This window comes from Syngnathus floridae, chromosome 7 (assembly GCF_059516105.1).
Source record: "Syngnathus floridae isolate MCC-2025c chromosome 7, RoL_Sflo_1.0, whole genome shotgun sequence".
Taxonomy (NCBI): Eukaryota; Metazoa; Chordata; class Actinopteri; order Syngnathiformes; family Syngnathidae; genus Syngnathus; species Syngnathus floridae.
The window spans coordinates 13,326,417-13,344,941 of record NC_142419.1 but is presented as its reverse complement, the minus strand read 5'-3'; the positions used below and the strand labels follow the sequence as shown (position 1 = coordinate 13,344,941).

The 18,525-nt window shown below is 39.7% G+C and overlaps 1 protein-coding gene across 5 annotated transcripts in view; it reads left to right on the top strand.

Moving 5' to 3' along the window:
- The window catches only part of grik4 (glutamate receptor, ionotropic, kainate 4), a 167,745-nt gene that overhangs the window by 133,023 nt on the left and 16,197 nt on the right, over positions 1-18,525 (top strand). For all 5 annotated transcript variants that reach the window (XR_015859428.1, XM_088380772.1, XM_088380769.1 and 2 more), the window contains 3 exons: positions 9,462-9,569; positions 15,539-15,742; positions 17,729-17,842. Coding sequence is in view for 4 of the 5 variants with exons in the window: in XM_088380772.1 (XP_088236898.1) it covers positions 9,462-9,569; positions 15,539-15,742; positions 17,729-17,842 (426 nt within the window). In the remaining variant the exon portion in view is untranslated. The remainder of the gene's footprint in view (positions 1-9,461; positions 9,570-15,538; positions 15,743-17,728; positions 17,843-18,525) is intronic.

Below are 18,525 nucleotides of genomic sequence, written 5' to 3'. Positions count from 1 at the left end.
AATATCACTGGAGCATCTCGAGTGACATTGGAGATGGTTACCGGAATAGATGGCCATATCATGTATTTGATGGCTTGAATCAAAGAGAAGTGGCGGGCTGTGGCGAGTGTTCAGATGCAGACTGATCAATCTGATGTAAGTTGCCAGCTTCTTTTTGCCTCTTTTGCTGTGTGCGCATCAGCACTTATGCGCTCGGTGGCTACGAGCAATGGTTACCCAATGCATTTTTAGCAGGGGTGCAGGTCCCCTCCAAGCAAACCACAGCACAACAAATTAGATAGCCCTCCTGGTCTACATGGAGATCTTTGACAACAGCCTGCCTGTTAAAAAGTGGACGCAATAAAATGAGTAATTACTGCAGTGTGGGACGTGCAGGCTGGCTGTTGGACTTCACACGTGTGCCTTGCAGGAGGCTGCCTGGCTGTGAAAAGCCCCGGCCAGCTCCTGCGGAGAAACAATCGCTAATGAAGTTTTGCTATGCAGTGACTTAACTAAGAGCCGTTGGGTAAAAGGAAGGAGGAAGGGGTGGAGGAGGGAAGCGATGCATGAATTCTATATTTTTAAGTTTGAAGACTGATGGAGAGACACTATAGTAGTGGATCCAGTTTATTTCACTCATTGGGGGGAAAAAAATGTCAAGAACGTGCCATGCATTTATTTTGTCAGTTTTCCCAACTCTCATTGAGTCGAGGCACGTCAGAGTATTATACAAGAGTAAACTTAATTTAAATAATATTTATAAATATAATTACACAAATTAAAAATATTATAGATAATTTTATTTCATAATTTAAATCACGACATCACTACCTGATCTGCAAATTAAAGATGTTATGCTAATTAAAGAATGTGCCTAAAATGCCAAAATGTCGGCTGAACCTATTTTTGGCAATTTGAAAATTATGCCTAAGCTCAATTGAATGAGCTGAAATGTGAAAGAAGCATGTCATAATGGGGGAAGGAGAAAAAAATAGAAAACATGTGAATTGCCTTCAGAATTCACGGAATTAAATCTTTCCTGGTGGACTTGTTTTCTTGGAAGCCGCACAACTTCTTTGTCATCATTTCCCGATACATGCCAAGTCCATTCATTTTTCTGGATGTCATTTTGTGTAAAATTCAGACTCCCTCCAATGGTTTTTGTTCTCCATTCTTGAGGTAATAGAAATCCCTCCCAAGGTGAATGAGCAAGCGATTCACAGCGGATTGACTGAAATAGAAAGCAAGTGTCCCAATTCATTCCTTTTTTTTTTCTTTGTCAATTTGCTGCACAATCCAAAGTGAATTGCCCAAATAAAAAGAACTGATGCCAGATACATCATCTTTGGCTTCGTTGCCCCATTTGTCTTCCATTTTTTTCCCCACCCCAATCTTCAAATCGCCTGTCACCTCCTTCGAAAAGACTTTCTTAAATTGTATCGATTTTCTTTTCACTAATGGACTCCTCTTCATTTCATCACCCCCTCTTCTCATTTTCATTTTATCTCCCTGCGGTGATTGTCTCAATGGACTATCAATAAACTCTTAAATCATTCAGTCTTGTCTTAGGAGTCCAGCAATTACAATCATCTTGCTACTTTTTATGTTTTAAACCTCATCTTGGTGTCCTTGTGTCCTTAAATTGAAAGTGAGTTAAACCCCGCCCACTGCTCCTCATCCTTGATTGACACGCTTCCCCGCATGGGCACGGCTCCCAATTTTTATAAAATGATTTGAGCAATGTTATTCACACGTGACTCGTTCCAGTTTAAAGGCCGAATATGCTCTTTCAATTTCTTTCTCTCTTTATAGTGGATTTATTTATTTCCTGTCAGCGCTAGCGTCTACTTTTATTATGGCAATCTGCTTTTTTTTTTTTCTTTCCTCTCTATACGCTGCCTTTCAGAACACTATTACTGTCACGGGGATGCGCCGCCACCAATGCAGATTCTCTCTGTTCAATCTTTCCCTGCTGCAACAGTGTGTGGAGGAGAAATGGGAAAGAGTTGGGAGGTAGGACAGGTGGGGGGGGGCTAAAATGAGAGGAGTAGCGTCGCCCGGCGAGTTGACACATTCCAGATCACAACCATCCCTTTTCTCTCATGAGTGACATAATCATTTGGGAGCAGCTGAGCTCTGCACATCACACCCCGTCTTTCTTTATGCATGTTTTTGCCTCGAGCTTAAAGGGATCCATCTTTAAAAAAAAAAGCCCTCCCTACGGTTTGCTTGTGTGTTTGAATTTTGTGCAACAAGGTGAGGTGGCAGTGTCATTCCATGAAAAAGCTCTCCAGATGGTGCGCTAAAATATACTGTAGCCGTTATATGGTCATGACATAAATGAACAGGCCTGATAATTGAGTTGATTTTGAATCATCCGAGTTTGTTTTAACGACCGTGGCAGTATAGAGTCAATGGGGATGGGATTAAATATTTATTTTGCCTCTTGTTATCGCTAATGTGATGGGCATAAATGGAAGAATGTAATTGTGAATATTTGGTGTGTAAATGTGAACTCAGTAAAGACGAGGAGAAGCCTAGCGTTGCTTTGCTAATGTTCTATCATCTATTTTTGAGTCAAAAGCCCGTATCTTGCTGAGCTGTGAGTTTTTGCGAACGTATTTTGTCTGGATTCTTAAACAGTTGCAAACAGTTGCAAATGGTTGCAAACCGTGTTTCTTGTTGAATGTGTTCACCTGTTTGGATTTGTTGTGACTCACAAGTCCGGTGTAATTGCTAAACAATTTAAAATGTTCACAACTTTTGTTTCCTTGAATACAAACATAGCGATGTATTTCCTCTGGATTCTTAAAAGGTTGCAAACAGTTGCAAACAGTTTTTCTTGTTGAATGCGTTCACCTGTTTGGATTTGTTGTGACTCACATGTCCGGTGTAATTGCAAAACAATTTAAACTTTTCCCGCCTTTGTATTCCATCTTAAGGCGAATTAGAATGTCCAGCCTGACTCGACAGCTTTGACGTTGGTGAGCACACGCATGCTGATATGCGGAGGTGGATTGTATGCTCAGATATCAAAGCTTGCTGATTGGATGTGGAGGCTGCTGATTATAATGCACTGCAACTGCATCACATGGCTGATAAATCACTCGTCATCTTTTGACATGTTATTTTCTCCGGGCTTTTTCCCCACATCTCGTCTCCTGAAGATTTATCGACAAAGACTTCCAAGCCCAGACGGCAAACACTGGAGTCATGTGAGTGCACCAAACAAAAGAAAGTCAACTCATCCTATGATGAGATCAAATGAGAACAGAAAGAAGTCAGGCTGAGTCACCAACCTTCTCAAAAGCATCTCCTCAGTTTGCATCTGCAATCTGAAATGGAGATGAATTATGGTATGTCAGGAGCGCACACAAATGCACACACACAAACACCGGCATGCACTTGTTGTGTTTTGTTTGGTCTCTGTGAGACATCCATCGGTCCCCCGTCCTCTTTTGTTTTCCTCGTTGTGCACTTTGCAGGCTGTGCAGATGGGGAATAGATCAAAAGCATAATGTCGAGTTGTTGTTCAGCCTTAAAGGATTTCAAAGCTGAGTGAAGCTCGTGTGCGTCTGTTTGCGTCAGCCCCGAAAACGACATGTATATATTTTATGTCCATTTTTAGCAAAATGCATTCGCTCATGCTTAAATTGAAAAACTCTGGTCACGGACAAATAACTTGAGATGCGTCTTGGAATTTTTTTCTCCCACTCTCACTGCCGGATATCGTCTCTGCTCAGCATGATTCTACTTGCTATTGACACATTTCCATTTGCAAAAGCAGATACTATTTTTGCTCCCAGTCAGGGGTTCCAAGTTGATAAACTATGTCAGCACGAACATGGGAAGTTGCAGTAAAATGGAGAATGTGGGTTATAATTCTATAATATTAGCATGTTTCGTCTACTGTCTTTTTCAACAACAATATGAGGGTGTGGAGTTACATGTCACTTGTTTACATGTACAGTTACATGAAGTATGTTCTGTTTTGTGTTGTTTTTAGGTTGTATAGACTTTTAGTTTGTATTTTTATTTTATTTTTTTATTTTAGTAGATGCACTGATCGGTTGGTACTTTTAATTTCATTGTACATGTGACAATGACAATATCTATCTATCTATCTATCTATCTATCTATCTATCTATCTATCTATCTATCTATCTATCTATCTATCTATCTATCTATCTATCTATCTATCTATCTATCTATCTATCTATCTATCACGACTAGTCGTGTACACGCTAACATCGGTATTATTGGTGAAGTGTCGTTATTGAATCGATGTCCAGATATGAACATTCAAAATATTCATATTAAAAATTAACCCATGCCAGTTAAAGTTAAGTTAAAGTTGTGGATAGAATAAGAAGTTGCTGAGGAAGAAGTAGGAGATCCTAATTTTTCTCCTTTGTGATTGGTTATTAAAAGTAAATAGTAAAAAATAAATAAAACAAATATTTGTAATATTATGGTTTTATTATGGCTGCAGTGCTTGATATATATTGACCGTTTTTTTTTTTTTTTTCTTCCCCCTGGGATTCTTCGCCTCTTGTTTGTTTTCACTAGCAGTGCCAATACGCATGGGGATATTTGAACAGCTGCCGGTGTCAGTAACTGCGGGTCTATTGTTTGCGTTGCTGCTAACACAAGATGCCGCGAACACGAGGCGCTGGCCTGCCACTGCCTGTCAGACTGACTCTTGAATTTGCAGCAAGCCATCTCAGTCACCCTAATACCACATAACGAGTGTTTGTGAGTTGAATCTCAGAAAATGACATGTGTGAAGAAGCACACACGGTTGTCGCCGCAGCTGGAAGTCATGGCAAAAATATGCCGTGTTCTCTTCAAAGTCAGTGTATTCTTTCTGGGCCCAATCGTCTTCACTGTGCGTCAGTGTCAAACACCCGCATCAGCACCTGTGAACTCCTCCAGCATCACCCGCATTCTTCTCATCCTGCCCCTTGATGAGACACATAGTGAGAACTTCGCTGGTCCACTGGAAAAAAAAACATGCTGCACACACGTCCAAGGCTGCAGGGTGTTTTTTTTTTTTGTTTGTGTATACTTGACATGCTTGCTGTGTTACCAGTTTGAGCATTCGCAGTGGGGTGGACTACTTTCTATTCAGTTTTTGTTAAGCTCCTGCTTGTTCTCATGTTATCCATGCTGCCAACCACAAAATCTATTTATTATAAAAGATCTAAAGATGTATAAAAATTCCCTTATGCCAGCGTAATGGTAAGTGAATGAACTGAAAATGGATGACTTCTTGCAGTAACGCAGTCAGTTTGGCTGACCTTTTTTAAGACTGAAGTTTTTAGAAGTTTTTTTTCATAAATAAATAAATAAATAAATACATATGAACGTAAATGTAAAAATACATTTAGAAATACATGTAAAAATAAATATACAAATAAAACTAAATATAAAAATAAATGTAAAAATAAAAACTAAGGTAGAATAGTTATGAGCTTTGAAAACAAAACACAGCAACCAAAAAAGCTGCATAAAACAAAATAGCACTTTCTATGATTACAAGTTTAAGAAAATAGCCAGAATTAATCCTTTTAAGTCAGAATCAGAATCAGCTTCATTGGCCAAGTTTGTGCATGCCAAACAAGGAATTTGACTCTGGTTGATCTATGCTAGCTGTCTGTTTAAAAGTATCAATAGTACCGACTTATTGAGAACCGCACACACCTCTCACCACACTGTCTCAATTGTGACCGCACCAACAAGTTGCCACGTCGATGACTCCAATCATGATGATTTAGTCTTTTTCCAATTAAAATCGATTTCTATCTTTGGGGATATTCAAACTCCATTTTTTTTCCTCCATTGGGGAAGAACATTTCTCAACACTGGAACCCCTACACACACAAACTAGGACGACAGCAACAATTTTTGAGCGCGCCTCATTTGTAGCGCCGTGTCACCCGAGTGCTTTGTGTCTGTAAGCGGCCTGTATGACATTCTACTTTATAACACTTCCCCATTCCCGCCCGCCTTCATGATGGATGCGTCTGTCATTTGAAGGTGGCACTTTTCTGACGGCCAATCCTAAAGCGCCACCTTAATCTCCAGCACCTTCACTAATTCCACATTATCGAAGGAAGACGAGATATTCCATGTTTGGGTGTCTCATCCTTGTTGTCATCGTTCACATGGGCTTCTTTTTCATTTCACACTTGCATTACCTCTCTGTTCGTCTGTCTTTCCTGTCTGCCAGTTGAGTCTAATTCCTCCTCCCTCAGCCCCCGAGTTGTGTCTGCCCAACCGGCTGCTGCTCGTACCTCCTCATTGATTTTCTTTCCCTTCTCAGCCATATTTCTCCCCAAGTCTTTTTGCTCCTGTAATATTACCCTGTTTTATGATACCCCATCACTCATCTTGCCTTCTTGTTTCTCTGCAACGTTCAAAATGTTCTAGCTGTCGGCACTCTAACCTGTACTTTTTGCACGCTTGTTTTTTTATTATAATTTCAGCGTGAATACCAAATTAACAACAGTGCAGATGTGAGAATTTGAACTGCTTGAGTTATTTAAATTCACACGGTCTGCTCCGTGCTGGGTTATTTCTTTCTAATTAAATTATGTCGGTTGGGCTTTGTCAGCGGCGGTTGCGGTGTTGTTTTTGCACCAAATTACTTCTGGAATTGTGGCCAGAATGTTCAACCTTGCTTGGATGTGGTTTCCAAACAAAAGGAGCTCCCGCATTCCAAAAAGACCCATGTCAAGCTGTTCGAAGATCCGACCTTGTCCCTAACACAAAAGTTTTACAAAGACTACATGACAAGGTTTTTCCATTTACTCCCGAGCGTACGTTCCTGCTTCCCCAAGCTGACGCACACATTTTTCCTTCCTGTAAATCGCACTGACTCACCGACGGCACCGCTTCGTTTCCACCGACCGGCCCAAAGAGAGTTGACGGCGCGGCCACCTAAGAACCGTTTCCTTCCCTTGTATCATCAACGCCTCGCCTCCTCATCCTGCTTACATCTCCTTCATCTTCCTCTTCCTGTATGAGTCACCGTGACACCCCACGCCATTATCTCCTCAGTCACACCCCTTTAGTAAGGCCTCCGCAGACTCCCCACCTAGATCAACGGAACCACCTCCGCATTCTCCGAGAAGCTATCACGCAGGCCGACTTGTTGAACACCGCAGGTCCCTTCTTTCTTTGTCACAACATCACAGTTTGAAGATACAAGGTAGCAGGAAAAGGAACGCGGGTTCATTTGGGTCAAAGTATCAACCGGAAGTAAGCCATGGTATCCAAGTACTTATGTCCAGGAAGTTTTAGTGTTGCCCCATTAAAAAATGATGGCCAGCATCATCGGTTTCTACTTCCTGTTTTTGTTTTTCCTTTTCTGCCATTTTGGTAGAGCTTTCAACCAGCCTGGTAAATTCATCTTTAAAGTTTTTTTCTTTCATCCAACCAAACTTTCTTTCCCCTTTGAGCATCAAAACTGCAATATGATTGAAACAACCTATTATCCAAACTATCTGATCAACATGAATGTAGTGGAATCTCAGGAGTATCGTCTCTTTTAAACGGTGACCAAGCTCAGTCTGCTCTTTTTATTATGCCTTATTCTATTCCCTTCTCCAGTCTTCAAATATACAAATTCCCCAAAGCATGAATTCCTGGAGCTCATTTGAATTCCACCTCGTGACACATTGAACCCGACAATGCATTAGACTGCTGAATTAGAAGCAGTCTTTTGCTCTGGCTATATAACATTCATAACACAGGCGAGGCTGATACTGTGATAAATGGCATAATATCAAAATGTTTCTAAACCAGAAATTTTTTTGATGTCTTGGATCACTGACTTTGAACGTAGATGATTAGAAAAGTTCTTTTGAATTGGCTCCCTAATGTATTTCAATGAGAATCACATTTTTGTCACCAAGCACTCTATGAATATTTAATGAAAGTTTGTCCTTTTTCCAGTTTGTAGGCTCTTTAGTTGCATTCTTCGCTGGTGCAGGTGGCTTCCTTGTATATTACAAGTATCAAAATAGAAGAAAACTAATAAAAAGTCAGTTTTGCATGTTATCTGATGTTCATCACTATGTTTTTGGTGCAGAATATTTGATGAGCTAAGGAAATTAAAATTCTTGGACTCATAACACCTGTGATGGCTAATCTTTAGGGTTAAGGCTTGTCTTTTGATCTAATCTAGTATTCAGGAAGATTTCATAATCTCACCATTTGCAGGAGTAATTTACATACTTGAAGGTCAAAGAAAGTATTAGAAATAGATATAGTTGAATAATAAAAAATAATATAAATACATACAAAATGAATAAATACATATCTTGGAAGACTCCAGCACACTTTGGTGTGGATATTGGCATTTTTCTTTTATTATAATTTATTGTCCTCATTAGAATCCCTCAAGGGGAAATTAAAACTCACACTCTGCTGCACATCTGTGTTGTACATCACACAGAGAACCAGATCACACACATACAGGGAGATATGTCAGAGTGAAAGGAGGGCAGATGAACAGAAGCCAGGAAGCAGATGAGCGTTTTTCCAACATCTAGTTACTTTTTTTACATTTCTCCCCGGTGGGAAGTGATCCATGACCCACTGACAGTCATACATATGAGCTACGGCTTTATCAGAATGAGACTTCATTGAAATGCAAAATTCACATTGAGAAACGCAAGAAATGATAGTTAGAATAAAGTTACAAAATACATTTTTGACTGACTGCTTGTTTTGTCACATGCCATGTTTGATTTATCTTTGTGCTACAACTGCACTTTTAAAACCACTGATAAAGCCTACAACACATTATCAGACAACGAAGTGCAGCTTCTGCTCAGTGTTTTTATTCCGAAGTGTGAAATTCACAGGGAAGTAGAAATGAATGTCCAATAATGAAGACTTTCCAATTCATGTGGGAAAATGAGTCCGCATCACATTAGTAGTTGTGGAAGAACCAACAAATGGTTTGTCTGATCTGACATTTGAGGGATTTAGTTCAGCGGATGGTGCCAATAATTTTCAACTGTGTGTTTGTGAAGCCCTTTGAGAATCTTTTGTCTGATTAATGTCTGTGAAACTCAGATCTTTTGTTCAAACACATTGTCCAAACATTTGTTCATCAATTCTTTATTTGTGTTTGGGGGTAAAAAAAAAAATTCCTTGTGATACAGCGTAGCAAATTCACAAAAATGAGAACATGGAAAAGTTGTTAATTGTTTTAATGAACGCATTATGCTGTTGCTGATTGAACACATGCCTTGTTTGTTCCTCTCGGAATCACAAACGCGTCTTTTTCACCTTCTACAATTACGCAAAGACTCTTAATTTCCTTTTTGTCTCACCATTTTGCAACGTCTCTCCTTGTTTATACGCTTGTGAATGTCATAGCGTTGCTCCTTTTGGTGTCAAATTATTCGATTGGCCTTTTCCAGCCGCTGGACATAATGACTGATTGTGTGTTTATTGTGTGTGCTCAGATTGGCCTGTGGCACTCTGAAGATGGACTGTCTATGGAGAAGAAGCTTCCATCAATCAACGTGACGGACACCCTCTTCAACACGACTCTTACCATCACTACAATACTCGTAAGTGGCGTGGCGCTCACGTGTCATGGTAATGCGTCAACAACAGCAGTATGACATTTAGCGGGCTGGCGGACAGAAATCAAATTGTGTCCTCTTGTGAAAAGAAGCCACGGCGTGCTATCGCTTTGCTTCTACCGAAGGCTCCATCACCGTGCATCAGCCAGAGCGATTAATTCACCGTGTAAGGGATTTCGCCATCTGATACGGATGGTGTGAGAGGCACTTTGCTGGCTTCACTCTCTTACCTGTTGACATTGTTTTTAAGGAATCTCATCAAACTGTTTTAGCTTTCGGCAATCGATTCGGCCATAAAAATGTAGCAATATAGAAGCACTTTTGACTTTACCCAACAACCGTTAATGTTATGACACAGTATGTGTAAAAACAGTAAAGGACAGTCCGCCATCTTGCTAACGTGGGTAACAACTTTTTCATGACTTTTTGTGACTCTCCCATTAAATGACGAAGTTGCGTAACGTGACTTGACGTGCGGTGAATTAATTTTATCGTTCCCTGCCACTAAAACAGCACAACAGTCTTTATTTATTCCAGCTTTGACTACCGTATTTTCCTGACTATAAGGCGCACCTAAAACTTAACATTTTTCTCAAAAGCCGACAGTGCGCCTAATAGTCTGGTGCGCCTTATATATGGACCAAATTCCTAAATTTAAACTGGCCCGAAGCATTGTGTCATGAAATCAATCATAAGTGGCCCGCTGAAGACTATGAATCATGAATCAAAAAGACTATGGATCATTATTTTGTGATTATAAAGTAATTTGGTGCATTGAAATAAAAAAGGTAAAATGGAGAATGATTTGATATGGATTAAAAATCTGACATGATGCATTAATGGTGCACCTTATAGTCCGGTACGCCTTATATAAGGACAAAGTTTTAAAATGGGCCATTCATTGATGGTGCGCTTTATAGTCCGGTGCGCCTTATAGTCCAGAAAATACGGTAGTTTGGATGGAACGCTAAAAGCTAACGCTACTCCATGCTACTACTGTGTTGGCTGCATATGCTAAATAATTAATTAAACAAACAAACTTTTATATGCTTTAGCTTATTACCGTTAACTAATAAAACAATGCTCATAAAAGTGTACGAAAGCAATATCACACGCAAGATCACGACGCATCGTATCGTATATCACCTTTGCTGTGATTATTTTTACAACCGAATCCCGATTAAGACTGTGCCACATTGCTCTCTCATGTGTGATATTACTTAATTGAGTACCTTGAAGGTACAAGCGTGCTATACAAGGGAAAACACATTACCTTTTATCATCGACTTGGGTCGAGAGGCATGCGTGTCCAATGAACAAGCAAACAAATATTTACACCTGTGGATGAGTTAGTGTCTTCAATGGACCCTTTTTTTTTTTTTAATGTGGAAAGAAGATGAAACAGGGAGCAGTCAGAGCGGCGTTTCGGAATCAGAACTGTGAGGGAGACGTGATGCTAAGACATTAACATTTTCTGTCACATGCAGAGTAGCATTGAAAAAAAACTCTATGGGCATCATTCAAATACAAATGTGAACGTATTTGCACCCAAATTGAGCTTGAACCTGCCTGGGCTTGTAAGTTTGCTACCTTCCAGATGTATTTCACCTCCAAACTGAGGTCAAATTGTGCAGAAAACTAAGGTTAAGTCGATTCCCCGGCTGCTTTCGTAACTACTCCAGCAAAACTTTTCGGCCTGTGCAATGACTGAAATATTAACACAGATGAGGAAAAAAAATGTGAAGGGTTAGGGTTTTTTTCCAACTGTTGTCTACACTATGACACAAGATGATACAAATATAACTTTTTTGATTCCGAGATCGGGGAACATGGATGAATTCATCAGTCACGGAAAAAAATGTCTTATTTAATCAGCTACTTTTATACAAAATGATGCAAGATATTAGATGGACGCTACTCTTACATACTAGTGGGTACATTATTATTATTAATCATTTTATTTTATTTATAGTACTATACCATCATAATAACCCATGGAAAAGATAACTTATTTAATTCCCTGCACCATACTCTGGTCTGGCCAACGGCAGAACACATTGGGAAGTATACTCACAAGTGTTCAACTTACAAGTGTTTTTTTTTTTTTTTGCTATCAGCTGTTAAAGTGTAAAGTAGCAATTTGCCCAATGTGGAGCCTGAGAATTCGTATTATCAGCTGCAGTGGCAAAGCAATAAGTAAAAGAACACCGACACATATTTTGTTGGTCTCATTGAGAAGGATTCCCACGGAACGTTCCATTTCACCCTGGGGGGGGGCTTGTTGGATGAAGATGTGAGCGTTTGATAACAAATGAAATGATTCTTTCACAACAAGAAGTGGATGTGAAAGAATGAATTGGGCGAGCTTGGCGGCTCAATTTCGTTTTGGAGATATAGAGTCCCTCGACCAAACTTTGGAATCCACCGCTGGGCAATTTTCAGGGCCTATCACAGCTCATTCATCACGATATGATTGCTATGTCGGGCTTATCTTGCTTGTGTGCAGCAGCTGATTTTTTTTTTTTCTCACCTGCACGACTTTGTGAGCTCTTGAATTAGCACTTCAACGAGTAATAGACACCTGCTTCCAACATGTACGCGTGCAAAAATTCCTGACGCCATTCCACGGCCTGTATGCAGCAGTTTTATGACACGATTGCTGTCACAGTCGGAATTGACAATTGCGTCTCGCACACCCAGGGGGCATGTGTTTGTAATCATTGATCCCATTTTTACACTGTAGTGAATTTGCGGTGGTTATTACCTCTGTAAGTGTAGCCATGTGATGGAAAAAGCCAATTGTTTGCCTCTGTGGTGCGGAAAAAAATATCTTTATATGTTGTGTTTTATTGCATTTTATCTCTGTTCTGAAATGCAGTCGTTGTCAAGCTGTAAAAAGGCTAACTTGTTTGCATTTTGATATCTTTGGCTCCTTATGGCTCAAGCTGGAGCTAGTATGTTGTTACGATGTACTTGTACGCATGTCCTATTGCATTTTGGTATTTCTAAAAAACGGATAAGCTACTTCTGTGTCTTGAGATACAAGTTACACGACTTGTGTGTTTTTCAAGGTATGCTGCCACAGTATAGCTTAAGTCTGGTTAGCTCAATGCTAATAAACTAAGCAAAACTCCATTGACAGGCTAATGGATAGCAGCTATGTACTGGTGTTAATAAACATAATGGCGGGAGGTTGGAACAGATTCCATGCATTTCCATTCACTTCAATGAGGAAAAGTAATTTAAGTTGAGCGTTAGACCAAACTACTCATTTCTATGTTGTTATTTATAGAACTACACTGATTTTTGTAATGTTTTGCCTTGACAAAAAAAGGAAAGCCATTCAGACAGTGAAAAAAATAAAAAAAGAATAGTCTTTGTAAATGCACAATTATCGATAGAGCACTTCTAATGCATCCCATTTGATTATGTAGGTGTACCTAATTTTATGGCCTGTGCACTGGTATTCTATTTAGTGTCCAAATAAGTTACCCGACGCACTTATCAGTCAACCACCAGACTTCTTCGCCTGGGAATAAGAGGCTGCTTTAGAAGTCTGACTTTTGTTTTGTCTTCAAACTTCAACTAAGTTTGTACTCATAGATGCTAAAGACTCATTTCCGTACAACCCTATAAGGCACTTTCAATTGTCATGATAGGTATTAATTAAATCATGGAAGGTTTTCCGATGGCCTCCGACCGTAGAACCGATTATATCTATTTCCATTACTTCCTTGTTCTAAGAAAAGTCTTCTAAATCCAAACAAATTGGAAATCGACTGGCATCTCAGAACAGATTGTTTCACCTCACACGTTTAAAAGTGCTTCTAGATTTGACTTCACGGAGTATTAGAATCAAAGTGATTGCGTCTGAGGTCTTTAGAGAGGGAAAAAACATCCTTTGGATTAGGAACAGATTGCAAAAGGAGGAGGCATGATAGCAGTCAGGCCAACACACGTAAATGAAAGACGGCCCCTCTTTTATCGATTCCTGTTCCTGCCAGCTTTAATGTTACGACTGCGTTGATCAGAGAAGAGATGTGGACTTTTAAGAGAATACATATAGCAAAGCTTTATCGCACACTCTACTGAAGGTCCAAAATGATCCTGTTTTTTTTGTAACAGGCATAAATCATCCAGGCAGAGTAGAAAAAAAATTATCAAGTGGTAGCTTGACACACAAGTCCAACCTGTTGATAAATGTTTTTAGTTTTCTCACACTTATTAAACATTATCACAGCATTAAGTTGAGGGAAAAATTACAATAAAATATCATACACATTTGCTATTTCATTATGAAAAGAAATGATTCAAAGCGAAGGTGCATAAGGTCTGGTAAAATAATTGCACTATAAATTCATTGTGATGTATGGCACTCTGGACCACAGTGGGTGGCCAGAAAAACTGGGAACGAGAACATAATTCCAAAAAAATACACACACACACGTATACTTAATTTAAAACGCCTTTAAAATGTGAGAAATCAGCAAGTCAGTATCTGGCCTGAGCACCTTTTGCTTCATGCATAGCAAAACATAATCAGAATCTTGATATGCCGAACCTGGGGAGGTGAATGGATCATCTCGGCAAAGGAGATAAATGCTCACTCACACTTCAGACCATATTTGAGATGTACCAGGCCGCAGTTGTAAATAAGAACTTGTTCTTAGTTGTTTGCCTGGGTAAATAAAGGTTAGATAAATAAATTAAATATATGCCTTGGAAAAAGGCTGAGATTTTGCAATTCGGCTAATTCATAAGATGTCAGTAAAAACATTGCTTTATATTTGTCTCCATAGTCGTCGTTCTGTTATGTGTGTTTAATATTTCTTTTATCTGAATTACGCCTACATTTTAGAACACATATATGGGACGTCGGTGTAAGTGGCAGGTCCACTTTTTTATATTTTCATTCATTTCAATGAAAGATGGATCGATAAAACTTTATTGCCTTTATATTTTACATCACTGTCAGCGTAATTCATAGGTTTGTAAGGCAAAATTTGATCTTTTATAGTCGTCCGTCTGCTCAAAACATTCCAATCATCATCCGAGAATGTCAGCTCTTTTTAGCCATTGAAAGGATGTCATTTTATTCACGTTAAACTTAAAATCTGCTGGATAAAGACTAGGCTGCACTTAAAATGCAATTTTGAGTAAATGCATCGCTTTAACGGTGACTATTGCTCTTGTATGTAACGTCAATAAACTTGCCCATTTACAATAATGGAGATTGTACAAAACTTCTTTTTCAGACTCTCTGATGTTGCAAATTTCACCTCATTGTCCTCAGACGAGCCATTTTAAACTCTTTAAGTCAACACAAAGGGTTGTTGCTATGACGACAACACGAGGCAGCCTGCTGGGCAACACGCTCTTTCAGAATTAGCGTGTGGAGTAATTATTATTATTACGAGGCTTGGAACAATCAACGTTTGCTTATATCAAAATCAAACTCATCAGACCGTTGTGAAATTCTCCCCAAAAAAATTCACAAAGCACTATTTTGAACATGTTGACGTCATTTAAAGTCTCGACAACTTACATTAGAAAGAAAAGTCGGATACTAGCTATGAAATTGGGCTCCGTCAGCGAAAGAAACATTCCGATGTCTTCTTCCGAGCCGTATTTTTTGCTGGGTTGACGAGCTGTGGAATCAGCAGCAAAGTGGTACACGACAGACACTCATTTCGATGTGTTGGAGCGCTTGACACTTGTATTGTTTGAAAAACAGTCCTCGGTCCAAAAGCATCAACTACATAAGACACTAATAAAGACATAGTCGGAGTGAGCTGCAGTAAATGCTGACAAATGTTTTGTTTTATTCTCTTACTGCTCTCTCAATCTTTCCCATTGAAATTGCCATGCCTGCACCACCCAAAAAAAAATTAGTTTTTCAATAATCAATCAAATCAATTTCTTGGCTGCTAAAAAAAATATTCTGTTATATTCAGGAGAATCCATACGTGATGCTGCGGTCGGATCACCAGGAAATGGAAGGAAACGAACGCTACGAAGGCTTCTGCGTGGACATGCTGAAGGAACTGGCAGCCATACTCAAGTTCAAATATCGAATCCGACTTGTGGGGGATGGACAGTATGGTGTCCCTGGAGCCAATGGAACGTGGAGCGGTATGGTGGGAGAGCTCATTTCAAGGGTATGCAAATATATATGAGTCCTGTGAACTTAAATGAACATGGTTATCTCATCAAATATACATGAACATTTCATATATGTGAGTTGTATTCTTAAGGGACTTGCATTCAAACGCTCATAGTACTGAACATTACTATTATCGAGCTATTCTGCTAATTTGAGAGCTTCAGAGGGACTAAAGTTAGTTTAAAATCGACTATACTACTTTCTATAGAGGACTCAGTATACATTAAGAGTTTAGATTGCAAATTTATTTTGTCCCATGACTTCATTTATAAACCAAAAGTATGTAAACCAAGGTAATGGTTCCCATTGAAATGAATAGAAATGCAATTCATCCGTTCAAGTACCAAAACTAAATTATACGTAACTTTTTTTTATCATTGTGTGATCAATGTAAATATACTACACAGCTCATTCTTCTTCGCTGGATTCTTAAAGCGTAACCACTTGATCGGTGAAACTTCGACTGTAAAGGACTGATGAAATATCACAGCTGTGAGATTTGTCACAGGGTAAAGGTCATTTGGAGGAGTGTTTCCACAATGTAATGGAACAATTTGTCTTGTTTGATTAAAGGCTTATAGACAAGAGGATGAAAAGGGGATCAAATAGAAGGAAAAAAAATTAAATGTTTGCCAACTCAATGGACGGCAGTGACAGAAATCGTCCAGGTTGCTCGAACCATTAATTACCTGCCGTTGCCTTTCGATACTGAACAGTATTTCATTCCAACAATTTGACAGCTGTCACACAACCTGGAAGAATAATTATTAAACATACCAATGAGAGTCCAGACTAGCGCACTTTTCATTGCGTCCTAACATTTACTTGGCCGCTAAGATGTAATAGGAAATGAAACCGCAGAGAGTTTTCTTGCAGTTAGCAACACTAGAAGGCATAACAGGAGGCAGCCAAAGGAATCCAGTTATCAATATTAATATTCTATTGTCACATAAATAATTCAGCCGCTGTTACGACCGCGTGTTCATCTCGCAAAGAATCTGCCTTTGTAGAAATTGCCTCGACAGCTGCTCCCCGCGTGCGGCTTCCTTCCGGCGCTGGGTGCAGCCGATCAGACTTTCAAACGACTGTGAGCTTAGGATAAAAAAAAAAGGAACGAAAAAGATGAGGCAGAGGTTTGGTCCCGCACATGATGAAGGGCAAAAACCTCGGGCAGCTGGATACACCAAGACACAATGTACTCGTTTGTGTGCAGATCCAACGCAAAGGCTTTCGTCTGGCCACCCTACCTCATAGCCGAAACGTATACACAAGACGGGAGATTGTTGTCACAATTATTAAGTAGCCAAAACATTACTTGCCAGAAATTCCTGCACACCATGGTTTGTGTGGTACGAGACAAGAAGGCATCAGGAAAAGCTGAACTTGATTCGCGGTCAATCAGAGATGCTTTAAATTGAGGCGGTTGAATGAGTTTGAGAGCACTGAGCACTGAGCAGAAGGTGTGGGTTCAAAGGCCAACCTGGTGATGTGATCTAAACGTGATCAAAAGCTTTGATTAATTATGGAACAAATCGAACAAAGAACAGCAGGTCATGCATTTGCAGCGGCATCTGCAGCGATGCGGTGTTCGCCTCCCTCCATTCTTCACAATCTCCTTCATTCTCCCACGGCGGCACAAGCGCTGCCCCTGCCACTTTGCGTCCCTCGGGGAGATGAAGAGTCCCTCGCAACTACATTTTACAACCTTGTTTTCTTGTTGGCCATTTTGTTACCGTGTTTTAGCAGCCACTACTGAGACCACTTCTCTGAGCTGCTGTATAAATGCATTTTCCAAACCTTCGACTAAGACAAAAGCGAGATGTACTTAATTGGGTACATGTCTACTATTTTGTCAAAATGTATTCTATTTGAAGCCCTCCCAAAACTTTCAAATGTATATTTTGTGAGACATCTACAGCTTTGTTCAGCTGGTCTTTGACTCCCGGGCATGACACGGAACTATTGACTGTGTGTGTTACAGAAAGCCGACTTGGCAGTCGCTGGCCTCACCATCACTGCGGAGCGTGAAAAGGTCATTGACTTCTCTAAACCCTTCATGACCCTCGGCATCAGCATCATGTATCGTGTCCACCTGGTAAGTTACATCACACACAGTCTAGCCAGTTCAAGGACGTTACTGTAAGTGCAATCGGCAGATGGGCTAGGACCAATTTTGCTTTTGTAGCTCTTTTGGGCTCTCATCCAAGCTGGGTTCCCAATTGCTGTAGTTTCACCAAGCGGTTCCATTCACTTTGTCTTTTGAGAGTTCCACAAACTCCAGTCCAGTCCTACATGTTTTAGAAGTTTTCCCTCTTTAAACACACCTGATGTTCTTTCCATCCAAACACATATCCATCCATCTTCCGACCTGCTTATCGTCACCAGGCTCGCGGATGTGCCGTGGTTCTCAAGGTTTCCTGGGTTAATAACGCTGTGGTTTGAAATAAGCTATTCCAGAAGCCAACTATGCAGAGAAGTAAACAGAGAAGACCCTGGTTCACCTCCATTATTGTTGTCACCATGTATTTTTGCGTATCGTTGTGCCGTGGGTTATCGATGAGGCGAGGCTATTTTCTGTTGAAGCAACATCTGACACGAATGGCTTCGAATGACACTGATTATCCAAAGTGTCTCAAAAGTGCATGTACTTACAATTATATATATATATATATGTATATATATTTATATATGTATATATATACACATATATATATATATACATATATATACACATATATACGTATATACATATATATATAATAATTATTATTTTTGGAT